Genomic DNA, 25,959 nt, shown 5'->3' with positions numbered 1-25,959 from the left:
CGAATCGTTTGGAATTGGCAAATCATCTCATAATTCTCTTCACCGTAACATTGACATAGAGTGTCTTAATAAGCATTTTTCTTCATCTGACGTTATTGACAACGCAGAAAAAGAGCGGACGTTAAATATTCTTTCTTGTTTGCCAACCTTTGACTATCCACCGTTTAATTTCATTCCTTTCACCGAATGTGATGTTAAGAAGAGCATAGTGTCCATCTCTTCTAATGCCGTGGGTGACGACGGCGTTGGCCGTAATATGATCATACCTATCCTTGAAACTATTGCTCCTGTTATTACTCATATCCTTAATGAATCCATCACTTCCTCAAAGTTCCCCGATGCCTGGAAAGTAGCCCGTATTGTTCCACTCCCCAAAAAGGCTAATTCTATGAACTACTGTGATTTTCGTCCTATCTCCATCCTTCCATTCCTTTCCAAAGTTTTAGAAAAACTAGTGCTCCAGCAATTAATAACATTCCTAAATAGGCATAGCCTTCTTAATCCACTTCAATCCGGCTTCCGCTCCGGTCATAGCACGGTCACAGCGCTCGTGAAAATTACCGACGACATTAGATTGGGCATGGATAATAAACAACTTACAGTGCTGACATTGTTAGATTTTAGCAATGCTTTCGGTACTGTCAACTTTGACATCTTATTGAGTTTGCTGCGTTCTCTTAACATTTATTTATTTATTTAATGCCACACTGTATACATATCATTACAGGATTGTGCCCCAATTCGATATTACAGCACTTTAAAAAAAACAAATTTAATACATCTAACCATGTTATAATAATATATATAATACTAAATTGTATATGATATATTCCAAGTAGCAACTATTGTGAGTTCACTCATACTGCAACAAAACAAATCAACTCTGTCAGCTATCGTATTGAGAGTACGTAACGTGCGCGTCAGTGGTGCTTCCTTGAGCAACTTGGTTCGCCCGGTGGGCACCGCTAGCAACGGCGGTCGATGTCTCCGCCACACATATCTATCTGGGGCGCACAGACTCAACTGGCTAAGGACATCAGCATTATAGACTATACCTCTCAAAACCTTAAAAACATATATTACAAGAGCTAGCTCTCTCCTTACCCTTAGTTCATTGTATCCTACCATACCTAAGACAAATAAAGTTGTGTATAATTTTTAAACATGTGTCAATAGATGTCGCTGTTCAAAAAGTTTAATTTTCTAAATCGCGATATCCTTTGTCAAAGGAAAATATATAACACTGGAAAATACAAATTAATAAACTGTCTTTGTCTTGGAAACGAGTGGTGTTTTATTCATGGTCCTTCGAGCCGGATGAAGTGTCAACATAAAAATGGCAGTTAAGTGAATGTGATTGTGTCATAGAAGAATAAACTGTAAGTAACTTATAATAAAGTAGTGTACAATCAAGCAAGCATAGTGAATTGGGACTTAGAAAAATTTGACTTATCGTGACGTCCGAGGAATCCATGTTAAATTTCGTCTAAGTCAATCTTTCAAACATTTACAATTATTTGTGAATATTGGACTTCGAAAAAACGTGAAAACTGAACTTAGAATAATTTACTAATTTTGGACTTAAAAAAAAAAGAAACGTGAAAATTGAACTTAGAATAATTTGCTAATTTTAGACTCAGAAAAAACTAGAGAAATTTTATCTTAGCAAATTTTAACTGTCAAACAAATTTTCTTGAAAAAATAAAATGGATGCCTGGATCAGATTACAAGATGACATTATTCAAAAAATAGAAAGAAGCTATATAAACTTTAAGAAATCTCCAAAAGATAGAATTACAATGAGCTACATTGAAACAAGACTGGAATCTTTAGAAAAGCAATGGTTTTCATTTGAAGAAACACATCGTAAATTAATTGTTGAGTCTAAGAAGGAAGAGTACATGAAGTCGGAGTACAACACAAGTAATATGTATAGTAAGGGTGAAGATTTGTATACAGATTATAAAACAGCAATGAAGGATCATCTATACTATCATATCAATACAACCACTTCAGATTGTGTGAAAGCTGACGGTAATCAGAATTGCGTGAAGTTACCTAGAATCTCTATACCTACATTCTCTGGTCATTACTCTCAGTGGACTACCTTCCGAGATCTGTTTCTTTCTCTGGTACACAAGAATAATTCGTTGGATGACGTACAGAAGCTCCATTATTTGAAGAGTTATCTAACAGGCGAAGCTGAGCAACTGTTACGACATCTACCGGTTACCAGTGAAAACTATCTAACTTGTTGGAATACTTTAGAACATAGATTTAATAATAAGAAATTTATAACTGATTCTATTTTTAAAAGATTCTTTAGTCAAAAAACTGTAACAACTGAATCGTCTAACTGTTTAAAAGAGCTTTTTGATACCACTAACGAATGTCTTAATGGTTTAAAAAATGAAGGTGTTAATGTAGACAGTTGGGATCTCATTGTAATTTACATATTGTGTTCTAAATTAGATAATGAATCTCGCAAGCAGTGGGAAGCTAAGGTTTGTAGTTTTAATAATGAATTGCCAACATTAAAACAATTTTTAGAATTTATAGAGCATAGATTCAGGTCGCTTGAATTTTTATGTAGTAAATTTACAAAAAGTAATGTCACTAAGTCTCATCACGTTGTCAATAATGTCAGTAGAAATAAAATGTCATTATGTATATATTGTTCTGACACAAATCACAAGCTCGGGACTTGCAAAGAGTTTGCCAATGAAAACTTGCCATCACGACGTATCTTCGTGCAAAAATCAGGTTTGTGTTTCAATTGCTTAGGAGCTAATCATTCTGTAACATCGTGTCGTTTGCCCACGCGTTGTAGAATTTGTAAACGGAAACATCATTCCTTGCTGCATGAAGCAACAATTGATAACACCAGTACCAATATGTTAGTTAACGAAGCACCAAAAGACGAGACCAAAATCAACAACATTACCACTTGTTTATCTAACACTAACTGTCAAGTTGTATTGGCAACAGCTTTAGTGAACGCTGTATCTAGCAATGGGTCGCACTTTACATTAAGGTCTTTATTAGACCAGGGATCGCAGGCATCATTTATTACGGAGTCTGCAGCTCAGTTGCTTGGGCTTAAGAAAACACAATGTAATAGTGTTATCACTGGAGTGGGGGGTGAGGAAACTTCCTCACTTAATTCCAAATACGTAGTATTTATAAAGCTTCAATCGCTCCACGACCCTACTTTTACCATACAAGTTAAAGCACTTGTTCTAAGTAAACTAACTTCATTTCTCCCTGTAAGAAAACTCAAGGTCCAACTGTGGCCAACTTTACCAGTTTTGAAGTTAGCGGATCCAATGTTTAATATACCAAATAAAATCGATCTTTTACTTGGCGCTGAAGTCTACTGTCAGATTATAACTGAAGGATTGATGAGAGGCCCACCTGGAACACCAATTGCACAAAACACCAGACTGGGTTGGATTTTATCGGGACAAGCTAGTTGTGATAGTGAAACCAATACTTCCTGTACTATCGCAAGTTTGCATACCAACATAACTAACGAAGAGTTTAACCTTAAACAATTTTGGGAACTAGAATCGGATAATTTCACGCTGGAGAAACAATTAACTCCGGATGAAAAAAGATGTGAAGAAATATTTCAAGAAACAACCAAACGCGATGATTTTGGCAGGTATATTGTCAAACTACCATTTAAGGAAGCTGATCCGAGCTGTAAATATGGAAATTCACGTGAGATTGCATTGAAAAGATTTCTAATGTTAGAAAGAAGATTTATTAAATCACCACATTTGAAGTCTGAATACACTCAGGTCATTTCGGAATATCTACAACTCGGTCATATGGAAGAAGTACCTACAAAAGAAATAAATAATCCCACAGCGGTTTACTTACCTTATCATGAAGTAGTACGAGAAGATAAAAAAACTACTAAATTTCGAATCGTGTTTAATGCTTCAAATCGTGATAACAATGGTGTGTCCCTTAACAGCAATCTCCTTGTAGGTCCAACCTTACAATCGGATTTAAGACACATCCTTATGAGGTGGAGACTTCATCCCATTTGTTTAACAGCTGATATAGTCAAGATGTATAGACAAATAAAAGTGACAAAACAAGATGCAGACTATCAACGATTGCTGTGGAGAGAAAACAATACCCAGGAGATACGACATTTGCGTTTAGTCCGAGTCACGTTTGGAACCGCGTCAGCACCCTACTTAGCTGTGAGAACACTACATCAAGTAGCCTATGATGAAGGAAACCAATATCAACTAGCAGCTTCAAGGGTATTTCATGATTTTTATATGGACGATTTACTTACCGGATGTCAAACTGTAGCCGAAGGAAAACAAATATTCCTAGAAATGAATAAACTATTAGAAAAAGGAGGTTTTGAATTACAAAAATGGTCAAGCAATAATGATGAACTACTTAATGAAATAAGCAAAGGGAATAAAGCAACAACAAGCAATATCGAATTAAAAAATGATGAAGTATTAAAAATTTTAGGACTTACTTGGAACCGACGAACTGATAACTTTGAGTATTCGGTACAACTGCCGCCTATCAGTAAACCTGTAACAAAAAGAAAAATTATTTCAGATATTGGAAAACTGTTTGATCCTATGGGATGGCTATCACCAGCAATAATTAAAGCAAAAATAATTATTCAAAAGCTATGGTTAAGCGGAATAGATTGGGATGATGAATTACCATCTAAGCTTTTAAATGAATGGACACACTATCGGGAAGAACTCATTGAACTTACAAATTTTCATATTCCACGATGGATTAATTTTAGCGAGACAAATAATACAACAGAACTACATGGATTCTGCGATGCATCCAATGAAGCGTATGCTGCTGTTGTTTATATGCGTATTGTAGATGATATTGGAAACGTTAATGTCCACTTGTTGACTGCAAAAACAAGAGTAGCACCCATTAAACAAATCTCAATTCCTAGGCTTGAATTGTGTGGAGCTGTTCTTTTGGCTAAATTATTACAGGAAGTTTCAGCAGTATTAAAAATATCAACAACTTGTATCCACGCATGGACAGACTCTACCGTAGTGCTAGCCTGGCTAAGCGACCATCCAAGTCGTTGGAAAACATTTGTAGCCAACCGAGTTTCAGAAATCCTTAACATCTTAAATAGAGATCAATGGTCACACGTATCATCTGGTGACAACCCAGCTGATTGTGCGTCGCGCGGGTTAAATCCATCTGAAGTAGCAGAATTTCAGCAATGGAAATCAGGTCCAGCATGGTTGAAAAATCGATCAATAAAATTTGATAGACCAAGTTTAATAGACACTAACTTAGAAGAAAAGGCTAATAGAGTTTACTGCGTAATAGAACAAAATCAATTAGAATTATGGACTAAATTTTCTTCTCTGCGCAAATTAGTTCGGGTTTTAGCATACTGCAGAAGATTTATAAAGAAGTTAAAATTATTGATTAGTCAATTTCCAGTATGGCTAACTAGTGATGAATTGAATGAGTCTCTGAATATTTGTATTAAGCAATGTCAAGCAGTGAACTTTCAGCGGGAATTAAAGGATATTAAAGATAACAATAAAGAATTCAAGAAGAGCAAACTTACCTCTTTGAATCCATTTCTAGATGAAGCAGGTATCTTGAGAGTTGGTGGGCGACTAGAACAAGCTGAAATAAAAACTGACACAAAACATCCAATAATACTTCCTTCAAAATCTCATCTTACCAACCTAATTCTGGCAGAAACTCACATGAACACATTACACGGCGGACCACAATTAATGTTAAATTATCTTCGTAGTAAATACTGGGTTCTTGATGCAAAAAATCGCGTTAAAATGGTTGTTCGTAACTGTGTGGTCTGTGCACGACACGCTGCACTGACAAGGAATCAATTGATGGGGCAGTTACCACCGGTTCGTGTAACGCCAATTCGAGCATTTTATCGTAGTGGAGTGGATTACGCAGGCCCTATACAGATCAGAACGTCTAAAGGTAGAGGTATGAGGGCCTATAAAGGCTACATATGTTTATTTGTGTGCATGGCAACAAGAGCCATTCATTTGGAAGCTGTGAGTGATCTCACTTCACAAAGTTTCATTGCTGCGTTCAAACGTTTTGTTGCCAGACGCGGTCATTGTGCTGACTTATATAGCGACAACGGAACAAATTTTGTTGGTGCCGCACGGGAACTCAGAATTCTGTTTACTCAAGAGAAGTCGACATTGACAAAAGATATTGCTGAGGCTTTAGCAAACAACGGTACAACTTGGCACTTTATTCCACCGCATTCCCCGCACTTCGGCGGACTTTGGGAAGCTGGAATTAAATCTACTAAGCATCATCTTCGACGGGTAATAGGTAATGCGACATTAACCTTTGAGGAACTTACGACTTTGCTCTATCAAATCGAAGCTTGCTTAAATTCCAGGCCTTTGTCACAAATAAGTTCTAATTCACAAGATCCCATACCTCTGACTCCAGCATATTTTTTGATAGGTGAACCGATAAAACTTGTTCCAGAGAAAAATTATGAATCATCATCTATTTCATCTTTAAAACGGTGGCAATTAACACAAAAAATGCTACAACATTTTTGGCGTAGATGGTCGAGAGAATATCTTACTCAATTTCTACATCGTTACAAGTGGGCAAACAAAAATCCTGAACCTGAGATAGGTAATTTAGTTTTAGTTAAAGAGGATGATCTCCCGCCAGCTAAATGGCTTTTAGGTAGAATTATAGAAAAACATCCTGGTTTAGACGATATTACGAGGGTGGTTACGTTAAAATGTAAAGGTGTCTTGTTGAAGCGACCAGTAACTAAAATTTGTGTTTTGCCTATTACTCAGTAAGATTATTTATTTGTTATAAATAATTGTTGTTTTGTTTTAGTACCGTAATTTGGGTTAAGATTTTTAAGTTTTTGTTCTTAACCACCTTGAAAAAAAACTACGATTATAACTTATACAGTCCATTTTTTCGAATAAAAAGTTGATCAAGGTGGGTGAGAGCAATGGACATTCTGTCCATGGTGGGCGGAATGTATAATTTTTAAACATGTGTCAATAGATGTCGCTGTTCAAAAAGTTTAATTTTCTAAATCGCGATATCCTTTGTCAAAGGAAAATATATAACACTGGAAAATACAAATTAATAAACTGTCTTTGTCTTGGAAACGAGTGGTGTTTTATTCAAGTTGGGTACATCAATGGGTAGTAAGGATACACTCCATACAGCTTCATATATAAATATCTAGTAAATTTATTCTGGAATTCAAATCCTTCCATTCGTTGGCGAGCTTCAACATGTAGCATATCAGGTGGTCCGTGGCCAAGAAGGTTTTCAGTATGTACTGCTCCGGCCGGAATCATCGCTGCTGGTAAGGGCGGTATCTCTGGCACTCCGTGAGCACGTCTAGAATTTAGCACTCTATTCATAGTTACGAGTGGGGAAACATAGCATTCATAAACATTATGTGATGCTGCATCAACTGGTCCAAAAGATCCAGCTGGAATATCGCCATCTTGTGGTCTTGGTACTGCTATATCCGGAATGTTGATTTTAATTTCTTCACCATTCACAGTGGTGGTATTTCCTATATTGGCCAGAAAGTGATATAAGTTATCTGGGATACATAAATCTTCTGGCAGTAAATCCTGGCATCTAGTTACTCCAAGTTTTCTTTCACCATTTTCTAGAGTAAGATCCATCAGGTAACAATTTAGAATAGTGCACATTGAGTGCTGATACATGGAAAAGGGAAGACGGCGGTCTAGTCTAGGATCAATACCACGCATCATTTCATAAGACCGTTCGACTTGGTCAATATATCCGGAGAACTCGAAGTTTTGCGAGTAGTTTTCCTGTATTGGAATGGAACTGGTATGTGGTCCAAGGTCATAGAGTGGTTCATCCACTGGTGCAGTTTCTTGTACCGCCTTGAAGTCGTAGGAAGAGGATGCATCATCTTTCTTCTCTTTCTTCTTTTCCTGCATTTTCGTACGCCAGGAAGTGCTTCTGGACGTAGGGCCTCTTGGTTTAGGGGGTCGTTCTTCAAACTCCCTTGCATCTGCCCAGTTTACAACTTTACTCTGTTGAAAATCGTAAGCTCGGCGTTGATTTCTAGTGCCGGTAACTCCATCGGTGATTGGCTGGTTTCAGAGTTATCTTAGAGGCAGAAGGCAACGTGTTCAGGTAGACGAGACATTTTCGTCTTGGTGTGAAGTACGTGCTGGAGTGCCTCAGGGTGGCGTGTTGTCTCCTATTCTCTTTACAATTTTCATTTCTTCTCTCTACCACATGTATGCAGATGATCTCCAGCTTTATACCCAGTCAACCTTGGATAACTTGCCCAGCGCTATCACTGCCATTAATGATGACCTGGTTACAATCAGTGATTGGAGCAAGTGTTATGGTTTAAAGATCAATCCATCAAAATCACAGGCCATTATTATTGGCAGTACCGCTATGATTTCAAGAGTTGACTGGAGAAACATTCCTGCGATTATATTAGATAATTGTACTATACCATATAGTTCTACGGTAAAAAATCTCGGTATACATCTAGATTCTACACTTTCATGGTCACATCAGTTAAATGTAGTCAGCAGGAAAATGTTTTCGGCGATGGGCTCTCTACGACGTCTCCGTTCTTTTCTTCCTATTTCCACCAAGACTATGTTAGCACACTCTCTACTTCTATCTATTCTCGATTATGCAGACACAAGCTATCTAGATTTAAATGAGGACCAATTAAATAAACTTGAGCGTCTTCAAAATCTAGCTATACGGTTCATATTTGGCTTACGCAAATATGACCATGTCTCTGAATTTCGTACTCAGCTCAAGTGGTTACCTATTCGTTTTCGCCGAAATCTACATATTGTTTGTCTTCTGTACTGTGTGTTATTCAATCCTCACTCACCTATTTATTTGAAAGAAAAATTTAAATTTTTAAATTCTCGCAATGTTATTGACGGACACAACATGAACTTACGTTCATCTGAAAATTTACTTTTAAATCCACCTGTGCAGAAAACAATTTTTTCCAAAAAAACTTTTACGGCTGAGGCTACTCGATTGTGGAATGCCCTCCCGCTTAATATCAAATCTGCAACCTCTTTAACATTATTTAAAACTAAAGTTATTAAATATTACCTCACACTCTCACACTGAATGGCGACTAGATACCATTTGTTATTTGTATATATCTGTATGTATTTATGTATGACTTTATGTATATATGTATGTATAAATGTGTTTATGTACCTAGCTATATGTATGTAGTAGTTTATTTATGTATTATATTATTTGTATCTATGCATGTAGTCTATTTTACACCACCTACCATTTCTCTGTTGGCTACTACTCCATATCACCTCGGTTGTCTGGAAGAAATCGCTTTAAAGCGATAAGACCGCCGGTTGTACCATCTTTTTTTATATGTTTTTACTATAAGGCTTAATCTGTTTAATTTGTGGTGTACAATAAAGTATTCAAATAAATAAAATAAATAAAATTGATGACGTAAAACGACTTTGCGTCAACCAAGGCATATATTTTCAAACCGTATTTGTTAGGCTTATTTGGCATATATTGGCGGAAACTGCAACGGCCCCGAAACGATGGAAGTTGTTCATCGACCGTTGTATATTCAGATGGCGAATAAACAGTGGCAATTTGCTACGAACTTCTCGAAAAACGAACGAATGGCAGCCAAGTTATCAGTCTTTTCTCTCTCCGCGAGTATTCTTGTCATCGAATCGTAAGCAGTTTTTAATAAATTGAAATCACTGCAAAGACATGGTTGTTCTAAAAATCTCAACCCCTGACCCGTCACTTCTCCACAGATCCATCAAATTTAGCTGTAAGCCTTCAATTCAGACATAGATAAGTTTGCCATGGTGTATTTCTTTACGTGACTATATTCGCAAGCTGCTCGGCTGGGATTTATTTGACTATTTGTATGTATTACAATGTCTTGCAAACTGTCACCAGAAAAAAAGAGTTTCCAACATTATTGCATTGTTAATTCCTTTACTTTTCTCCTCGGTAGAGGTATACGCATGTATTTCGCCAAAACTACTTTCAATTGATCTCTGGCATTTCAAAGACCTATCATAATCCATCTTTTGATCAGTTTGAGTATTGTGCGTAAGTATCTCGCTACAATCTATTGAAGACGACGTAGCGTTGTACATTCTATGTACCTCGCGGACCGGAAGGTCTTGGGCCTTGAGCTCCTCGAGGATGAACTCTGTGCTCAGTTCCCTCGGCAGTCCGCGTATTACTACGCGCAACTGTCGTTCCTCTTCGAGGGCGTATGAATGGAAGCCAATGTTCTTGGCCCTCAGGTGTGCCGTCAGGCACCTGTGGTCGTCGGATTTTTTTTTTTTTTTCGAATGGACAGTTTACTGTTGGCCAGCGTGGCCTCTACAGCATCACCGGGCGGGGGGGCGAGTCACAGAAGACTCTGCCGTATGAGAGCCCACTGAAGGGCTCAGAGAACGCGCGTCCTGAGGGTGCCTCCTGTGAGGGAGGACAGTGTGTGTGTGTGCTCAAGAACCCGTCACGCACCTAAGCGCGGACGGTAAATAACGCAAGAGGGACCTCGACCCCGCCGGCGGGGTCGGTGTGTGTTAACAGTGTAGTTGGGACAGTTAGAGTTTGAAATAGCATCGACGGGGGCGCTTAGTACGTCCTTAGGACGTCTATGCATCGCATCGGAGTGCCACTGAGGGCTATACTTACTCGTATTGAGTATGAGTGGGTTGGGATGACTCGATGCTTTATCGAAATATCTTATCGATATTTCTTTCATCTAGAATAATATAATATAATATAATATAATATAATATAATATAATATAATATAATATAATATAATATAATATAATATAATATAATATAATATAATATAATATAATATAATATAATATAATATAATATAATATAACATAATATAATAATAATATAATAGGTCGTCGGATGAGGGCACTTGCACTTTAATACCTTGGGAGGTATTTTTAGCTTTTGTGCAATGTATTCTCTTTGCAGAGCTTTCTAAAGAGATATTCTCCCAGGCTGCCTTGTCCTGGATGAATACGGAGGGCGGGGCTTTAAGGCGGCGCGCGGGAGGGGGCGTCAGCTGTCTGACTAGCCGGCTGTTGAGCTGGCTGCCTAGCTGGCTCGCTACTGGTCGCGCCCGTTGCGGGTGTCGGCTTTGACGGGGTGGGGGTGTTAGGACGCAGGGGGTAGCGTGACTTGCTCCTTTCTTGGCTCTCTTGCCTTCGCTTGGCTCTCTTTTTTCTATTCTTGACGATCTCAAAACCTTCAGCGTCGGACTCGGTTGACTCTAACTCCATCTCTTGTGAGGAGAGGTATGAGGTAGGTGACTCCGGCCTAGAGAAGAGGAGGCTGTTTGATCCAGGTGGACCACAGGGGCATTCAATTGGGCATATCCTGCCAGGATTTCAGGGTGGTATTCCCTGAGATAGGCCAGGATGCACTCTAATGCGTGCGGGGGATTTTTCCTTGAAACCTAGATCTTCATTTATCCTTTTATCTGATTCAACTACCTTTGTAGCTTCTTCTTCGTCAATTAGTAGTGTAGCATCAATTTCCTCTGCTCCTACACCTTTATTTCTTGATGCTACTTCTGGTCAATCGCTTCGCCCTCGATATAACATTTCGGGTAAAGTAGAGGTAGGCTCCGTCTCCAGAATTTCCGTAGACACCGTAGATAGGGGATCAATTTCGTTTTGAGCGGGGACATTCTCATTTGTCCCATCATGAGGTTCTATGAATTCATAGTCAGCAAAAACATTTTAATTCAGCGGAAATGTGCCTGTTGATTGTCACATTTAAATACAATAAAACAAAGAGATAGGAGGTGATCTGTAACGCGGGTTTCCGTTAGTCTTTTTAAAAAAAAAAAACTATTTTTAGGAGAACAGAGATCTATTGAGATTTAAACACATAATTTAACAAAAAGAAGCAGTATATTTTCAATATATGGGAAAGGTGTCTGAATGGTATGATGGATTTGGAGAGACTGATTATGGTCCCTCACCTTTGACTACTAAGCCATTATTGCTCATGCAGCATGCTGAAGTGCACCTCAGCATATAAGAGTACATCCACAAGGAGTAACAGATCGTTTAACTCCCGTCGTCATCGTCTAAATCCAATATGTTAAGGCTGGTAGGATCTTCATCTGGTCTCCCGTCAGCAACCAAAAGTGCCTTTCTCATGTCAATTCAATTTAAATCGTTGCAGCTGAAAGTTAGAAAATACGTCGGTGGTCCGAGACACCTGATTTGTGCTACGAGATCATTTAGAGCTGCTCGCCAGTAAGAAGCGGAACCTCTCAATTTTTTTAAATATAAATGTACATCCTCAACCATACCATTATGGGCGTTTTTTTTTTAACTGCTAGATCTATTTGAAAATTCCATTAAAATGCTTACTTTAATATTTTTGCTAATTGTAGGTTTATTTGTGAGATAAATTTAATATACTTTTCTAGAAATGTATTTCTTTTACATTATAACGCATATTTTAAATAATATAAAAAGAAATAGTAACTTAGGTACGATTTTTGGTCATGACCGTTACCGAAGAATAAACTGCTCCAGAAATAAAATTGAATTTATGATCGGGCTTCAAATGATGTGTATTTGTTGTTAATATGATGCCTATCAATAAAACCCAAATTTTCAGTTAAATGTATGAAAGATTTGCATCAGTTATTGGAAAAAAAACTGTCATAACCGTTACCTTTTACTAAAATGCGGACGTATCTTTTTTAAAAGTGTTTAAAAATATATTCAAATTATTTTAAGAAAGTATAGAAAAATCGTAAGAAACTATTTTACTTTTCGAGGGACAGTCACGTATACCAGACTAACCAGTACCTAACGGTCCTGACATAGTAAAGTTGAGGGCACTCCGGTTTAGAAAAAGACATTTTTTCAATATCAAATTTTAATTATTAATTAAAAGTACTTAAGTTTTCTAAGGCACATAAGTTTACCACAGATCATATACCTAATCAACAACTTGACATTTCAGTGAACAATATCTTATAAAATTGGCCTAATTAGAACAAAAAAACAATATAACACAGTTTTTCAACATAAACAGAAGAACAAAAATAAATCTACTGTAGCAAATCTTCTACAAAAATAATTATTTACACAAAGGAACTTTCTTTTCGATTTCTTCAAGCGAACAAATTGCTACTAAAAATATTGTTTACGTATACCTTTGTTATTATAGAAAGTAGCACATAATTCTAATAAGGTACTTTGAAATGGCACAATAATTGTTTGTACTTATTATCTATAAAACAACAGTCTTTTAATACCTGTTTTCATTATTAAATCAGATAATCTTATTCAATAAATATATTAACTAGTCTTACAACAACAACATCAACAAGTAAGTAGCTTTAATAAAAAATATCCAAGTTTGAATGCTATACCTTAAATTTCACTGGTTGAGAATTATATATAGGTATATCCATTTTTTATAGGTAGGCTAGGCAATGTTTAGCTTTACCTATCACTCATACAATATTCACATTCATCTGTGACATAATGATCATATATAGAAGAATCACAATTATAACACCAAAGATTTACTTCTTGTAGCAGTACCTTAATATCTTTCTTGGTCATTGGTAGGCAAAAATGGTATGGTCTGTACCCTTGTATAACATATTCATCACAGTTGCGACACTTATTGTTAATAATAAAATGTGTTTCGTCCCATGGCCACCTCAATCCATAGCGATAATATTGCAGTAGATCCTCCTTCGTTAATATTTTGTCGATATCCACTAAAATAACCATTTTTGGGAGTTTACTACTAACAGCAATCAACTCTCAACAGAACCCTGATTCCTGACAAGAATAGCTCGTTCAACCTGCAAAGGTAAAAACATATATAGAGTTAATGAAAACATTTTACCCATAACAAAACAGTATGAAAGTAAGCCTAACTACCTTAATCGCTGTCTCCCAAGCACTTATCACACAAGTAATCAATAGTTAAAACCCCACCAACGCACTCGTCAAAGAAAAAATGATTGCAGGCCATACATTTTGCCTTTTTGCTCAGTATTGAACAATCGCAGCCACTACAAGTTAGGAATTTGATATTCTTTTTTGGTACAGTTGCATTACTCTTTGTAATTTTTTTTTGGTACACGTTTGTCCTCCTTTTTGCTACTTAATATATCGTGCTTCGTAGAATTTGGTACTGGATAATATGGTTTATAGGTATTATCTGGCAAAACATCCACAGTCTTGATTATTTCTGGAGAATTTGACTTTGGGTCAGGTAAAATATGTATAGGCATTAAATTAACGTCTATCAAATCTAAATCTGCATCAAAAGGCAAATTCAGGTTTTCTGACGCAATACCCATTGTATCAACTTCATTTAATAACCGGGTGGCTGGTGTAATATCCGAGGAGACGTCTTCTATAGGCAAATCCAAGGTTCTTGCTGTAATTTTCGGTGAGGATACTTCGTTATCAGGAAAGTTGGAGGTTACTGGTTGTAAAATGTCTTTAATTTCGGTAATCGATCTGACGCAGGGAGTTTTCAAGCCAAAGCAGCTGCATACGCCATTAAGTTCTGAGCAGAAACAACTAATATCCCTGTAGTACAAGATACCGTCTCCTTTTGTAATTACTTGATAAATTTGCATGGTTCCCACCAATGTCGTGATATTATTTGGTATCATCGAAACAATGTTATTTATTACCTTGTCCTCGATTAACCAGACTTTCACAGTTTTCATACAGGCCTTTAAAATATGGTAAGCATCGGAAGCGTCTCTAATATCTTTTCCAAAGCAAACTTGTCGATCTAAAGCTCTTTTTACCGATCCACCTATCCCATCGGCAACTCCTTTATCATGGCCACTTTCGAAGAATGACCATGTCACATACTCGAGTTCCAGCGTTTGAGTGAACAGGTCAATCAAATAGAAGTTATTTTTTTGCCTGTACTGTGACGTGGGGCCATCAGTAAAGAAATGTATAATTGTTACTTGAAACTTATCCCTTATCATCTTTAGTACAGGCAGTAAATGTGCCCAAATAGCTGGTGGTTGGTGCATGTTGTTATGGGATATAGTACAAAATGATTGTGACATCTCGTGAAGGTATACCATTCCGGTGTGTAGCGTTACCTGGCCTTTAGAGGCACCAAAATGCATACTTTGTATTTCTTCGCTTAATTTGGTCTCATAATTCTCTGAGAAATCACATATTACCACCACTTCGTTCTTTTTCAGATTATTTAATTGAAATAATGTTTCTTGAAAGGTTTGAGGTCGTTTTCAAAGTCTTGTAATAACTTATTAATGGTTCCGTTTTTCTCTGCTTTCACTGTTTTCTTTGTTATCTTTTCTGTAGTTACTGATCCTTCTGTTTTGGAGTACTTATGATTAATTGTCTCCCATTGATACCAGGTAGCATTTTGATTTAATTGCACATTCACATCATATATAACAGGAATATTTTTGCATTTCGTGCATTTACCATGCATGCATTCAAAAGATTTCAAGTCACATGTTTGTGTTGCAAGTATTTCTTTTAAATTGGTGTTTTCAAGTACACAATTTTTTTTAAACATGCTAACTTCAGTTCTATATTATTATGCTTAACACATACGCATGTATTTCTGGATCCTAAGTGTGGTATCAAAACATAAAATGGTTTGTACTTATAGAAAGTGGTAAATTTATATTTTCCACCTTCGTTTTTATACTTCTCATAGAGGTACGGTATGGTGTTCAGTAAATACCTGCTGCTTGTCTTTGTTATATGTACGACATTCATTTTTCCCAGCCGTACAGCGGCTAACATCGTCCCTGACGTAAAATTTTACTATTTCTTCAGGTACAAGACTAGCATTCTTCGGCTTCGGTTTCTTGATTTTTCCTTTTAAGCCGATTAATTTGGCTACGTAAGATTGTACTTTGGCATTTGTAATTAATCTTTTTAGAACTGCTTTTTGGGAGCGTTGTTCACATAGGTTGTAAGTTTTTTTCATTGTATCTTCTAGAACTTCTTCTCGTGCCATCATTTTTTGGATTATACTCTCTCGCTTTTTGATCTGTTTTTCTGCATCTAATTTTAATCTATAGTTTCTTTTTTTCAGTTTATCGCATAAAGTTTGAAGTTTTTTTTATCCGTTCTTCTTTTTTCTTAGACTCACTGCTTAATTTAAAGCACTTGGATCTTAAATATTTCACTTTGGAAATTACGGCCTTGTTATCATTTTTATTTAATTCTTTAGTCTCGTCTTCTTTTAATTTGATTTCCGTTGCAGTCGGTTTTTGTTTTTTAGCACGTTGCTTACGTTTCTGTTCTGCCTACTGATCTCTCTGACTTTTTTTTCCGTAGCATTTAATTCCGAAATCTCTTTTGGCTTACGTTTAAGTCTTTCTATATCCTTCTTACGATACTCTTCATATTTTTGAGGATCACTTTTTATGCGTGCTCTGTACCGCTGCATTTTTTACGGCGGTAACGTGCCATTCTGATACCTAAACATAAAATCCATTCTCTAAATAACATTTAGGAATAGTCAAATTTTATTAGTAATTTCAGTAAGTATCTCAGTGTGCCCACATACTAATACTGTCCTGCCCGTTACTATTTTGGTCTGGCTATAGTAATTTACCAAAATCTACAAATAATTTTGTCACGTGAAACTATCATTGCCTTAACATAACATTACAAAAAATCATTTTAGAAACGTCAAACACTTACCGGACAATGATGGAAAAAGCTCTGCAAAAAAGTCCGTTACCGGTCCAAACGTGCACTCTCAAGACTGACACAACAAATACTGACATTTAAAATGGCTGCTAATGTTACCAGTTTGATTTGGGGTTGCTATTTAGATAAAAAGTCGGAGAGTGGTAGAAAAAAGTCAGTACAAAATTAAATATCATTTACAGTCACGGTGCATGGACATGTCCAGTTGACAAAAACGAGGGGACATGATATAAACATTAAAATATTAAAATATTGTATTTAAGTGTATAAAGAGTTAGCATTACGTTAAAACTAAATCTGATCTTACATTATCTAAAATGTTTGAAATATGTTATAAGTAGCAAAATCCCAAAGAAAAAGTGTATACTAGGCCGTCTTTCTAAAAGGGGACAGTACTGGGAGACATAGGATGTCACATTTCTGAGTTTAGTTTTATTACTTTGTTGTAGGTTTCTCACCAAACAACATAGTAAAAAAGAAAACTTTAGTAATTTGAAACCATTTAATAATAACACGACACTTACAAAGTCATAAAAAACGTTAGTTAATGTTGTCTCAAATTTTCGCGATTATTACACATTTAAATAAAACTAATTATAACGGATGAATCGCGTATATTAATTATTTTTAAACATCCCGACGTTTCGAGCACTTTGCAGTGTTCGTGGTCACGGGTAGACTAAGATGACATTTGTCTATTTGAAGAACAAAGGATATATTATTAACAACTACCGCCAACGGTTTCTCAATTGATATCTTGAGTAACGTTCCGGTTGCACGCAGAAGGCACTAACTGTATCTTTAGGTCTTGCAGTCTGTTGGATTTGGGATTTTAAATTTTTAATAAGTGGATCCCAGGTGTTAGAAAGTCTCCAACCATCTTCTCTATTGAAATTCGGATGTTTTTGAATTTCAATAGCCTCGCGTATCATTCTAGGAATGAATCTGTGTTCTCTAGCGAGGATCTGTGATTTATCAAATTGGATAAAATGGTTAGGTTTATCCAGAGCATGTTCACAGACTGCAGACTTAGAAGAACACCTATTTTTGACATCTCCTATATGTTCCTTGACCCTGGTACCGATACTTCTCTTTGTTTGGCCTATGTAAGATAAACCACACTCACATTCGAGTTTATATACTCCTGCAGTTTGTAAAGGAATATTACTCTTGATAGGTCTCAAGAACTGGCTCACTTTCTTATGAGGCTTGTAAAAGGTTTTAATCGAAGCTCACTTCAAGATGTTGCCAATCCTGTCTGTAACTCCTTTCACATATGGTAGAAATGCAGGTTGTCGCTCAACTGTGGGTGGCTTCATACGGCTTCTGCGATGCTGGCGAGGCACGGGCAGCTTGTTCTGGTAGAGCGCAAGCTTGACCTGACGTAGCTCGTCCTCTAGGTGTTCAGCATCGCAGAGATGGTGGGCTCTCTGAAACAAAGATTTGCCAACGGTAGCTAACTGACTAGGGTGGTGGTGCGAGTCACCATTGAGGTATTTGTTGTGTGGGTTTCCTATAAACTGTGTGACTTAATGTATTATCAGGATTCTTGATAATAAGGATGTCAAGGAAAGCTAAAGAATTATTTGCCTCTAATTCCATAGTAAATTGAATGTTTTTATTTATAGAATTAAGATGTACTAAAAATGCAGATGTCAGATCACTAGGTAATATTGTGAAAGTGTCATCTACGTACCGTTTATAAAACCTAGGTGTTATTGGTCCGGAGCGAAGAGCCCTCTCCTCCAGGTCTTCCATGAATAAATCGGCGACCACGGGGGATACTGGAGAACCCATGGCTACCCCGTCAACTTGTACATAGAATTCATCATTCCACAATAAATAACCTGATGTGAGGCAGTGATGTAACGGCTCTGCATATTCAATAGGCATGTTGTGTGTCTGTAGGTTCCTCTTGACAATTTCGATGCAGTCTTGTATGGGTAAGCATGTAAACAATGACTGGACATCAAAACTAACCATTGTCTCGTTGTTGGTTAATTTAAGGTCTTTGATTTTGTGATTTTTTTGTTGAAAAAAAATCACTCGTGCCTACATGTGCTAAGCCGCCAAAACATTATGGGTTACCTAAGATCCATAAAACTGGTGCTCCGCTGCGTCCTATTGTAAGCCAAATCGATACACCAACATATAGACTGGCTCAACACATAGCAAGGATATTATCACCCCTGCGAGGATACACTGCGGCGTATGTCAAGGATTCTTACCAGTTTGTTGGTGAAATCAAATACCTTAAATTAACCAACAACGAGACAACGGTTAGTTTTGATGTCCAGTCATTATTATACGTGGGATTAGATTCGACGGAGGGCAGCCACGCCACGCTGGGCAGGCGGGTTGGCGATCGCAGAACGTAGCTTCTCTCACCGGTGACGCTGCTGCCCGTCATCGGCCTGTGGTATTTAGTCTCGCCTATTTGATGGTTATACCGCCATCAGTCGGTCACCAGAGCCCCTTTTGCTGGTCGGCAGGATGCACCACGGGCAGGTGAGGTTGGCTTGGGCGCTGAGATGAAGTTTGTGCCCCCTTACATCCCTTGAAAAGTCAGGAATAGATTTAGCTGAAAGTTCTTTAGTGCTACAATTAATGGTTCTTCCTCTTTGGAAACAGATTTATGAATGTGGCATCGTTGATTGTCTACATATTATGTTGCATCGATTTATCACCTTTATATATTTTAACGGGTGTTTTCAGTTGAATTCGTTTCATATACAAATTTGTCTCTTATTAAATCTTTTTGGTATCTTTACGGTATCAATGAGATGGCACTTTTGGAAATGAATCTATGTGATCACTAACGAACTTTATGTTGTCTTTGTCAATTTTGTTGCGGGATGTGTGTGCGTGTATGAGGACCTCTTTTGTCATGTCAGGGGAAGTAATATTACACGCTCTTCGACGCACTTCGTTCAAAGAAGTACGGAGCATTTTGTCACTGATATCCAGTGTACAAAGAAAAAAAGGTAGACAATAAATGACTATCTTGTCGTGTACCTTTAACAATTTTTTATAATAAGCTCGTTGACATTTACAGTTATCATTGCAACACTTTTTTCTTGACAGGACCATGGCTTGACATATATATTTCACCGCCATTTTGCGCGATGAGCCGTTGATGGTATCTGGTCATGAATGGTTACTAACTAAGTATAGCATCAATTCACAATGGAATTCATACCGTTTTTGCTTAGCACTATGTACTGTTTTCATTAAGAATTTAAATAATTAGGAATTAAGCAGACTAACTGAATGACATGAGTAATGGTATGAGTTGGCGTTCGTTTTAAATTACGAATTTAGAAAAAAAATAGCAGTATGGTGCAAACCGTGAACGCAGAGTCCAGAAATGATATGAAACTGATGTTTCAATGCAAAAACTGAAGCAGTGTAAAGCGGCCATCAACGACAGCAGTAGCAGCAGAAGCAATAGTTTCAGCAGGCAGCAACACTGAGCAAGAAGCTTCCTAAGTAAAGTAATTCCTCCACAAAACAGCAGCTTCAACTCAGCAAAATGTTTGTCTCTTACAGCTTCCCTTTTTTTAACAAAATAATTGGGCGATTTTATTTCAATTTTCCTATCTAATCTAGAAAATATTATTTCCGGAAGCATGCAGTCAAGACAAATTTTTTGTTACAGTCGACTCTCGTTAATTCGAAACTCGAGGGACTCTTAAAAATTACAAATTATCGAGTGTTTGGAATAACAAATGGTTCGAAATTTGTGACAGAAAATAAATAAAACTTCGAATTATTAAGTGTTGATCAATTATTATTTTTTAACGGCTATTCTTTAACAATGCCAAAAGTTTAGAGGTACATTCGTGTATGTACATATGTTATTCATAATGTGAATTAATGAATTTGTCGAAAGAACTCTTTTATACTAATTTGCTTCAAAGCAGATGGTTGCTGAGTCTGAGCAACAATCTGCTTTGAAGCTTATAACTTTTTTTAAGAGAAAAAGTGCCTGAAATGCTTTTCCATCACTTTTGTTTTGTAGACAGAAGCTTTGTAAGGTATTAAATGAGGATCTTGCTTCCCTAACTGACACCTCTTCCAAAGGTTCTGATGTATCGTCCTCATCTTCATCGTCACTTTTTTCAATCGTATCTATCGCAGATAAAATTTCACCATCGGTTAGTGAACCTGAGACAGCAACACCTTCATCCACTTGAACAAAGTCAGAAAAACTCACACCGCATATGTCATCTAATGATTCTGCTGCTCTATCATCCATAAGTATTGGAAGATCATCTTTTAAGAAACCGGATTTCTTGAAGCAATTGAGAATCGTTTGAGGTATTACAGTTATCCATGCCTGATTTCGAGAGTCGACTGTATTATTCTTTCATATTAAACAAAGAAATTATATTCAATAAATAAATAATAGCTTTTTCCCCGAAGTAGTTGTCTTTTTTAATTAATTCAAATTACCTACGCAGGTCGGAACTATTAAAATGAATTCGTGTTTTAGGGTGTTGTGCAATTGTCCTTGGATTTGATTATACCAGTCACGATTAGTGTTCATTGCCAGATCTGTATGATTGTGTTTCCGAAATTGTTTAATTTTTTTCACGTCAATGCCATGATTGATGGTAATCATTAAACAGGAATATGGACACTTCATTTTGCCAAATTTCCATCGGGATTTAATCCTAAATAGTCTATTTCGGCATTTACAAATAAAACCAATTTTGTATGTTCCAAGGACCTTCAAAACTTTTAGGGCTTCTAACTGCTCTAGCGCAATATGTTCATGATCTTTGCCATGTTGGATTAATTGATAACATTTTCCAAATTTGCTCAAAGAAACAAACTTTTTACTAGATGTTCGCATTTAATGAGGCCTCTTTTGCAAACTTTTCCGAAACTAGAAACGTTCAATCGTTGTCTTCTTTCTTGGATCCATTCTATGGAGATTCTGTGAGATTATTTTTTTTAAATGATCATATATGCGAGTTGTGTAGTTCATTTAAATCTGGCTTTTGACAAAAATAAGCATAGCATCATAATAATAATTTCACTCTGTCACTTTTGATGATTTTGATTTTATTTGCGGCTGAATTTTGATTTTAATAGCATTTATTTTTTTACTTTAATTATAAATATTTAATTTATTGCAGTAGTGAGTCTGGCTGATTTGTGCTAAATACCACAACGGACGTTTCATAACAGACTGAATAAGTACGATTGTCTTCTCGAAAAATGGATTCGTTTACATCCGACAAATTTTGTTAAAACTCTGTAGAATACTTCAGCAACTTCCGTTGAATTTGTAGATCAAACTTTTTGCATTATTGACTAATTTTGATACTATCTTCATTATGCATTGCAAGAGGTGCAAGCTTTCACTGCTCGTACTAAGTTTCAATGATTACTCGTCTCATTTTCACTAGTGGAATCCAGATGCTTACAATGGCATATAAACTGCGTGATTACCAAACACGTGATTTGGTCCATTCAATAAATCGGTTTTGAGATTTCCAATTCTTTGGTAAAATGTGTTTTTAAACATTGGAATTTTTGTACTGAACAGCCAGTACCATTCCGCTTATGGAACCACTACAGTTTTTAAAGCAAATGTGAAAAAAGAAATATCTGTTCGATTATTTTGCTTGTCGATGACTTCTTCGATGACTGAATATTGGAGTTAATTTCAACAGATGGTTGTGGAAGTATTCTCTGTGTGATGGTTACAGGGTCGCGTGTTTCCTGTCCCGGCACATCCGCAATACGCAATTCCCGTTCTGGAGTTGTGATGCGAGGCAAAAGTAGGCTGTGATATAGAGTGATCTTCTTCTGGTATAGACACAAATTCATAATCTTGAAACACATCGGGATCAATGGTGTATATTCCTGATTTTAGAAAACCATTTACGATTGATGCAGTACGCAGTCGTAAGCCTTTCCAAATAGCATTGAAATTTGGTACTGGGTGACTACTGGATCAGGATTATGCATAACCATTTTACAAATTAAACAAAAGTCTAAATAAGTATGAAAATTAATTAAACAATAAATTCAAAATGAGAAAATATATTTTATAAATAATATATCAATAAAGGTCTAAGAATATTTCAATGAAGTTTGAATTATGTTTCGCGAATGTCTAAATAATATTTTTTTTTTAAAAATTGAACTCCAAATTTATAATAAGGTTATAAATCAAAATCAAATCAAAAATCAAAATATATTTATTGTTCTCATATCAAGTACATATCTCACAGAGGCCCTGTACCCCTAAACTAGGAAAACCCGTATCTTAGGGGCCAGTGACTTCCCAATCAGTATTTTAGTTTAACAGTATTTAAATTTAATGCCAAAATAAATAGTATACAAATAAAAACAGAAGAAAAAGGAACACAAAATAAAAAAATAAAAAAATATGTTTAACTAATGAGGTAAAGTAAATTTTACTACCTATAATTAATATATGCATGCATGTGCGCGTGTGTATGTGTGTGTTTGTGTGTGTGTGTGTGTGTGTGTGTGTGTGTGTGTGTGTGTGTTTGTCATGTACGAAGATAGTTTTCTGTTTCTTGATAGCTTAGGCCACTTAGCAAATTCCGTAGATACATCTTAAGTTTATTTCGATTTAACCGAGTAATGTCTCTTTTTTTATTTATTCTTTTGTAAAGATAAGCTCCTAAATATATATTCTGATGCTGGGCAAATTTAGTTCTTGTTTTAGTAATTTTAATGTCTGGTCGTCGACGTTGTGTGTTCATAGGTGGGATGGGAAAACATTTATGAAAGCGTATGACGGTATTTTGTATAAATAGTTGACGGACAGTAAGTACCTTGGCTATTTTATAAATCTCATTTGTTGGGAATCTTCTCGGTTTTTTAAGGATAACTTTAATGATCGTTCTCTGTGCTCTTTCTAATTTTATCATGTGGGAGGAAGCTGCACCTCCCCATATTGTTATGCAGTACAGTAGTAGAGATTGACAAAGTGTTTTATATACTTGTATGAGTAACTCTTTTTCAGCGATTTCTCGTAGGTTTTTAAACACTGGAATTAGCCTCCGAATTTTGTTTGTTAATGTTATTATTTGTTGCTTCCAATTTAAGTTTTCGTCAATGATTATTCCCAAGTACTTCATTGTTTGCACCCTGTCCAGGGTTTCGCAGGAGCAAAGACCGCCCGTACATCGGTAAGTGTGAAGTTTTATCATATATTGAGGAGGTGGTTCATTTGCTTTACTTATTTTAAGGCACATATATTTAGTTTTTAGAGTATTTATTGTTAGTAAATTATTTTCTAGGGTTTCCGTAAATTTCTTCAATCCTTCCTCTGCAAATACTTTTACTTGTTCCCATGAGGATGCATGAAATATAATAGCCGTGTCATCAGCGAATGATGATATATATCCATTCTGTAGATTCAAGTTACATAAATTGTTAATGTATATTAAGAATAGGGTTGGCCCTAGTGTACTTCCTTGTGGAATTCCGTGTGTGGTGTATTGATAGGTACTAGTGAAATCACTAACCTTAACGCTTTGCTTTCTATCCTTCAGGTAGTCCTTAAACCACTCGAGCGGAATACCTCGAATTCCCATATCCTCTAACTTTCGCAGGAGCAGAGGAATTGACACGGTATCAAATGCTTTTTTTAAGTCAAGGAATACACCTATACATTTTTCACCATTGTCCAAATAATTTGTAATCAAATTAACTAATGAATGAATCGCGTCTTCAGTAGACTTATGGGCTCGGAATCCAAATTGATTGTGAGCTAATATTTTATGCTCCTCTAAGAACTTGATTAGCCTAGTATTAACAAGTTTTTCAATAATCTTACTTAATGTTGGTAGTAGTGACACTAGTCTGTAGTTTGACATAGTTCTTTTGTCCCCATTCTTATATATAGGAATAACAACTGCTTTCTTAAAACACGTAGGAAAAATGCCGTTCGATAAACTTAGGTTACTAACATGTTCTATAGGATAACATAATACATCTTGGCCCATTTTTAATAGTTTTGTTGATATGTTGTCTTCTCCGGGGGCACAATTGTTTTTTAGATTATTTATTATATTTTTAATTTCAATGTGACTTGTAGGATACAGAACCATTGTTTTATTATTTTGGACTTTGGTTATCGAATGAATTAATTGGTCTTCAGTCTTATTTATTCTCCTTAGGATGTCTCTTGCTAGCGTAGGTCCTATGTTAGTGAAAAAAGTATTAACGTTATTTAAGGAAACTATTGGTGTCGGTGTTACGTTTAGTAACTCGTTTGCCGGTGATTTTTGCTTTGACAAATTACATATTTCCTTAATGACATCCCAGGTCGCTTTTTTGTTGTCCCATTGACAGCTGAGTTTATTTTTGTAATAAGATATTTTTAATTTCTTTGTTATTTCTTTACATGTGTTTCGGTAAGTAACATATTTAAGTTTAAGTTGATGGTCTTCCGGAAATTTTTTAGTAAGCAAATGAAGACGATCTCTCTTTTTAATACATTTTATGATTCCAGCGGTAATCCAAGGTTTCAGTGGCCTTTTTTTACGACTTAGAATTATTATTTCTGTATTTTCAATTACACTGTCATTGATAATTTTGGTTAGGACGTTTGCTGCTTTATTCACATCAGCAATATTAAAAAAATCTGACCAATCATGTGCCTGTAACGATTTTATAATGTCTTCATATTTAACTTTAGTAATTTTATATGAACCTGTCGTAACTTTCCTTTGGACTGGTGAACCTGCTATTGACAAAAATATGGGTAGATGATCTGTAATATCTGCATTGATGACATAGCACTTTGATTTTGCTAGTAATTTGCACATAAAATGGTCGAGGCATGTCTTGTTATGTGTTGGAACTTCTATTGCCGTCACTAGTCCGTGTGATGCCAGAATATTTAGATACTCCGATGCTATACTATTGTTAAGATTAAGGGTATTAATATTAATATCTCCCGTTAAAACAATATTTCTAGTGCGCACTGTGGTAAGAATATTATCTAATGATTCTAGAAAGGGTGTTATATTTTTAAAGCAGTATGGTCTATACATACCTAAGACAGTCATATTACCGATTTTCGCGGCCAATCCTTTGGCTTCTTTTAGATCTAACTCGTGAACATGTGATTTTATATCTGATTTTATATACATAACAACACCATCGTT

General features: G+C 36.2%; 1 protein-coding gene across 1 annotated transcript; it reads right to left on the bottom strand.

Moving 5' to 3' along the window:
- Positions 1-13,003: 13,003 nt before the first annotated feature.
- LOC124541567 lies at positions 13,004-15,758 on the bottom strand. The gene is made up of 2 exons (XM_047119484.1): positions 14,003-15,758; positions 13,004-13,923 (listed from the first exon to the last, which is right to left on the bottom strand). The coding sequence occupies exon 1, from the start codon at positions 15,223-15,225 to the stop codon at positions 14,179-14,181; it is 1,047 nt and encodes a 348-aa protein (XP_046975440.1). The 5' UTR covers positions 15,226-15,758; the 3' UTR covers positions 13,004-13,923; positions 14,003-14,178.
- Positions 15,759-25,959: the final 10,201 nt, after the last annotated feature.

The sequence above is a fragment of the Vanessa cardui genome, chromosome 28 (assembly GCF_905220365.1).
Source record: "Vanessa cardui chromosome 28, ilVanCard2.1, whole genome shotgun sequence".
In the NCBI taxonomy this organism is placed as follows: Eukaryota; Metazoa; Arthropoda; class Insecta; order Lepidoptera; family Nymphalidae; genus Vanessa; species Vanessa cardui.
This window is presented reverse-complemented; position numbering and strand designations above follow the sequence as displayed.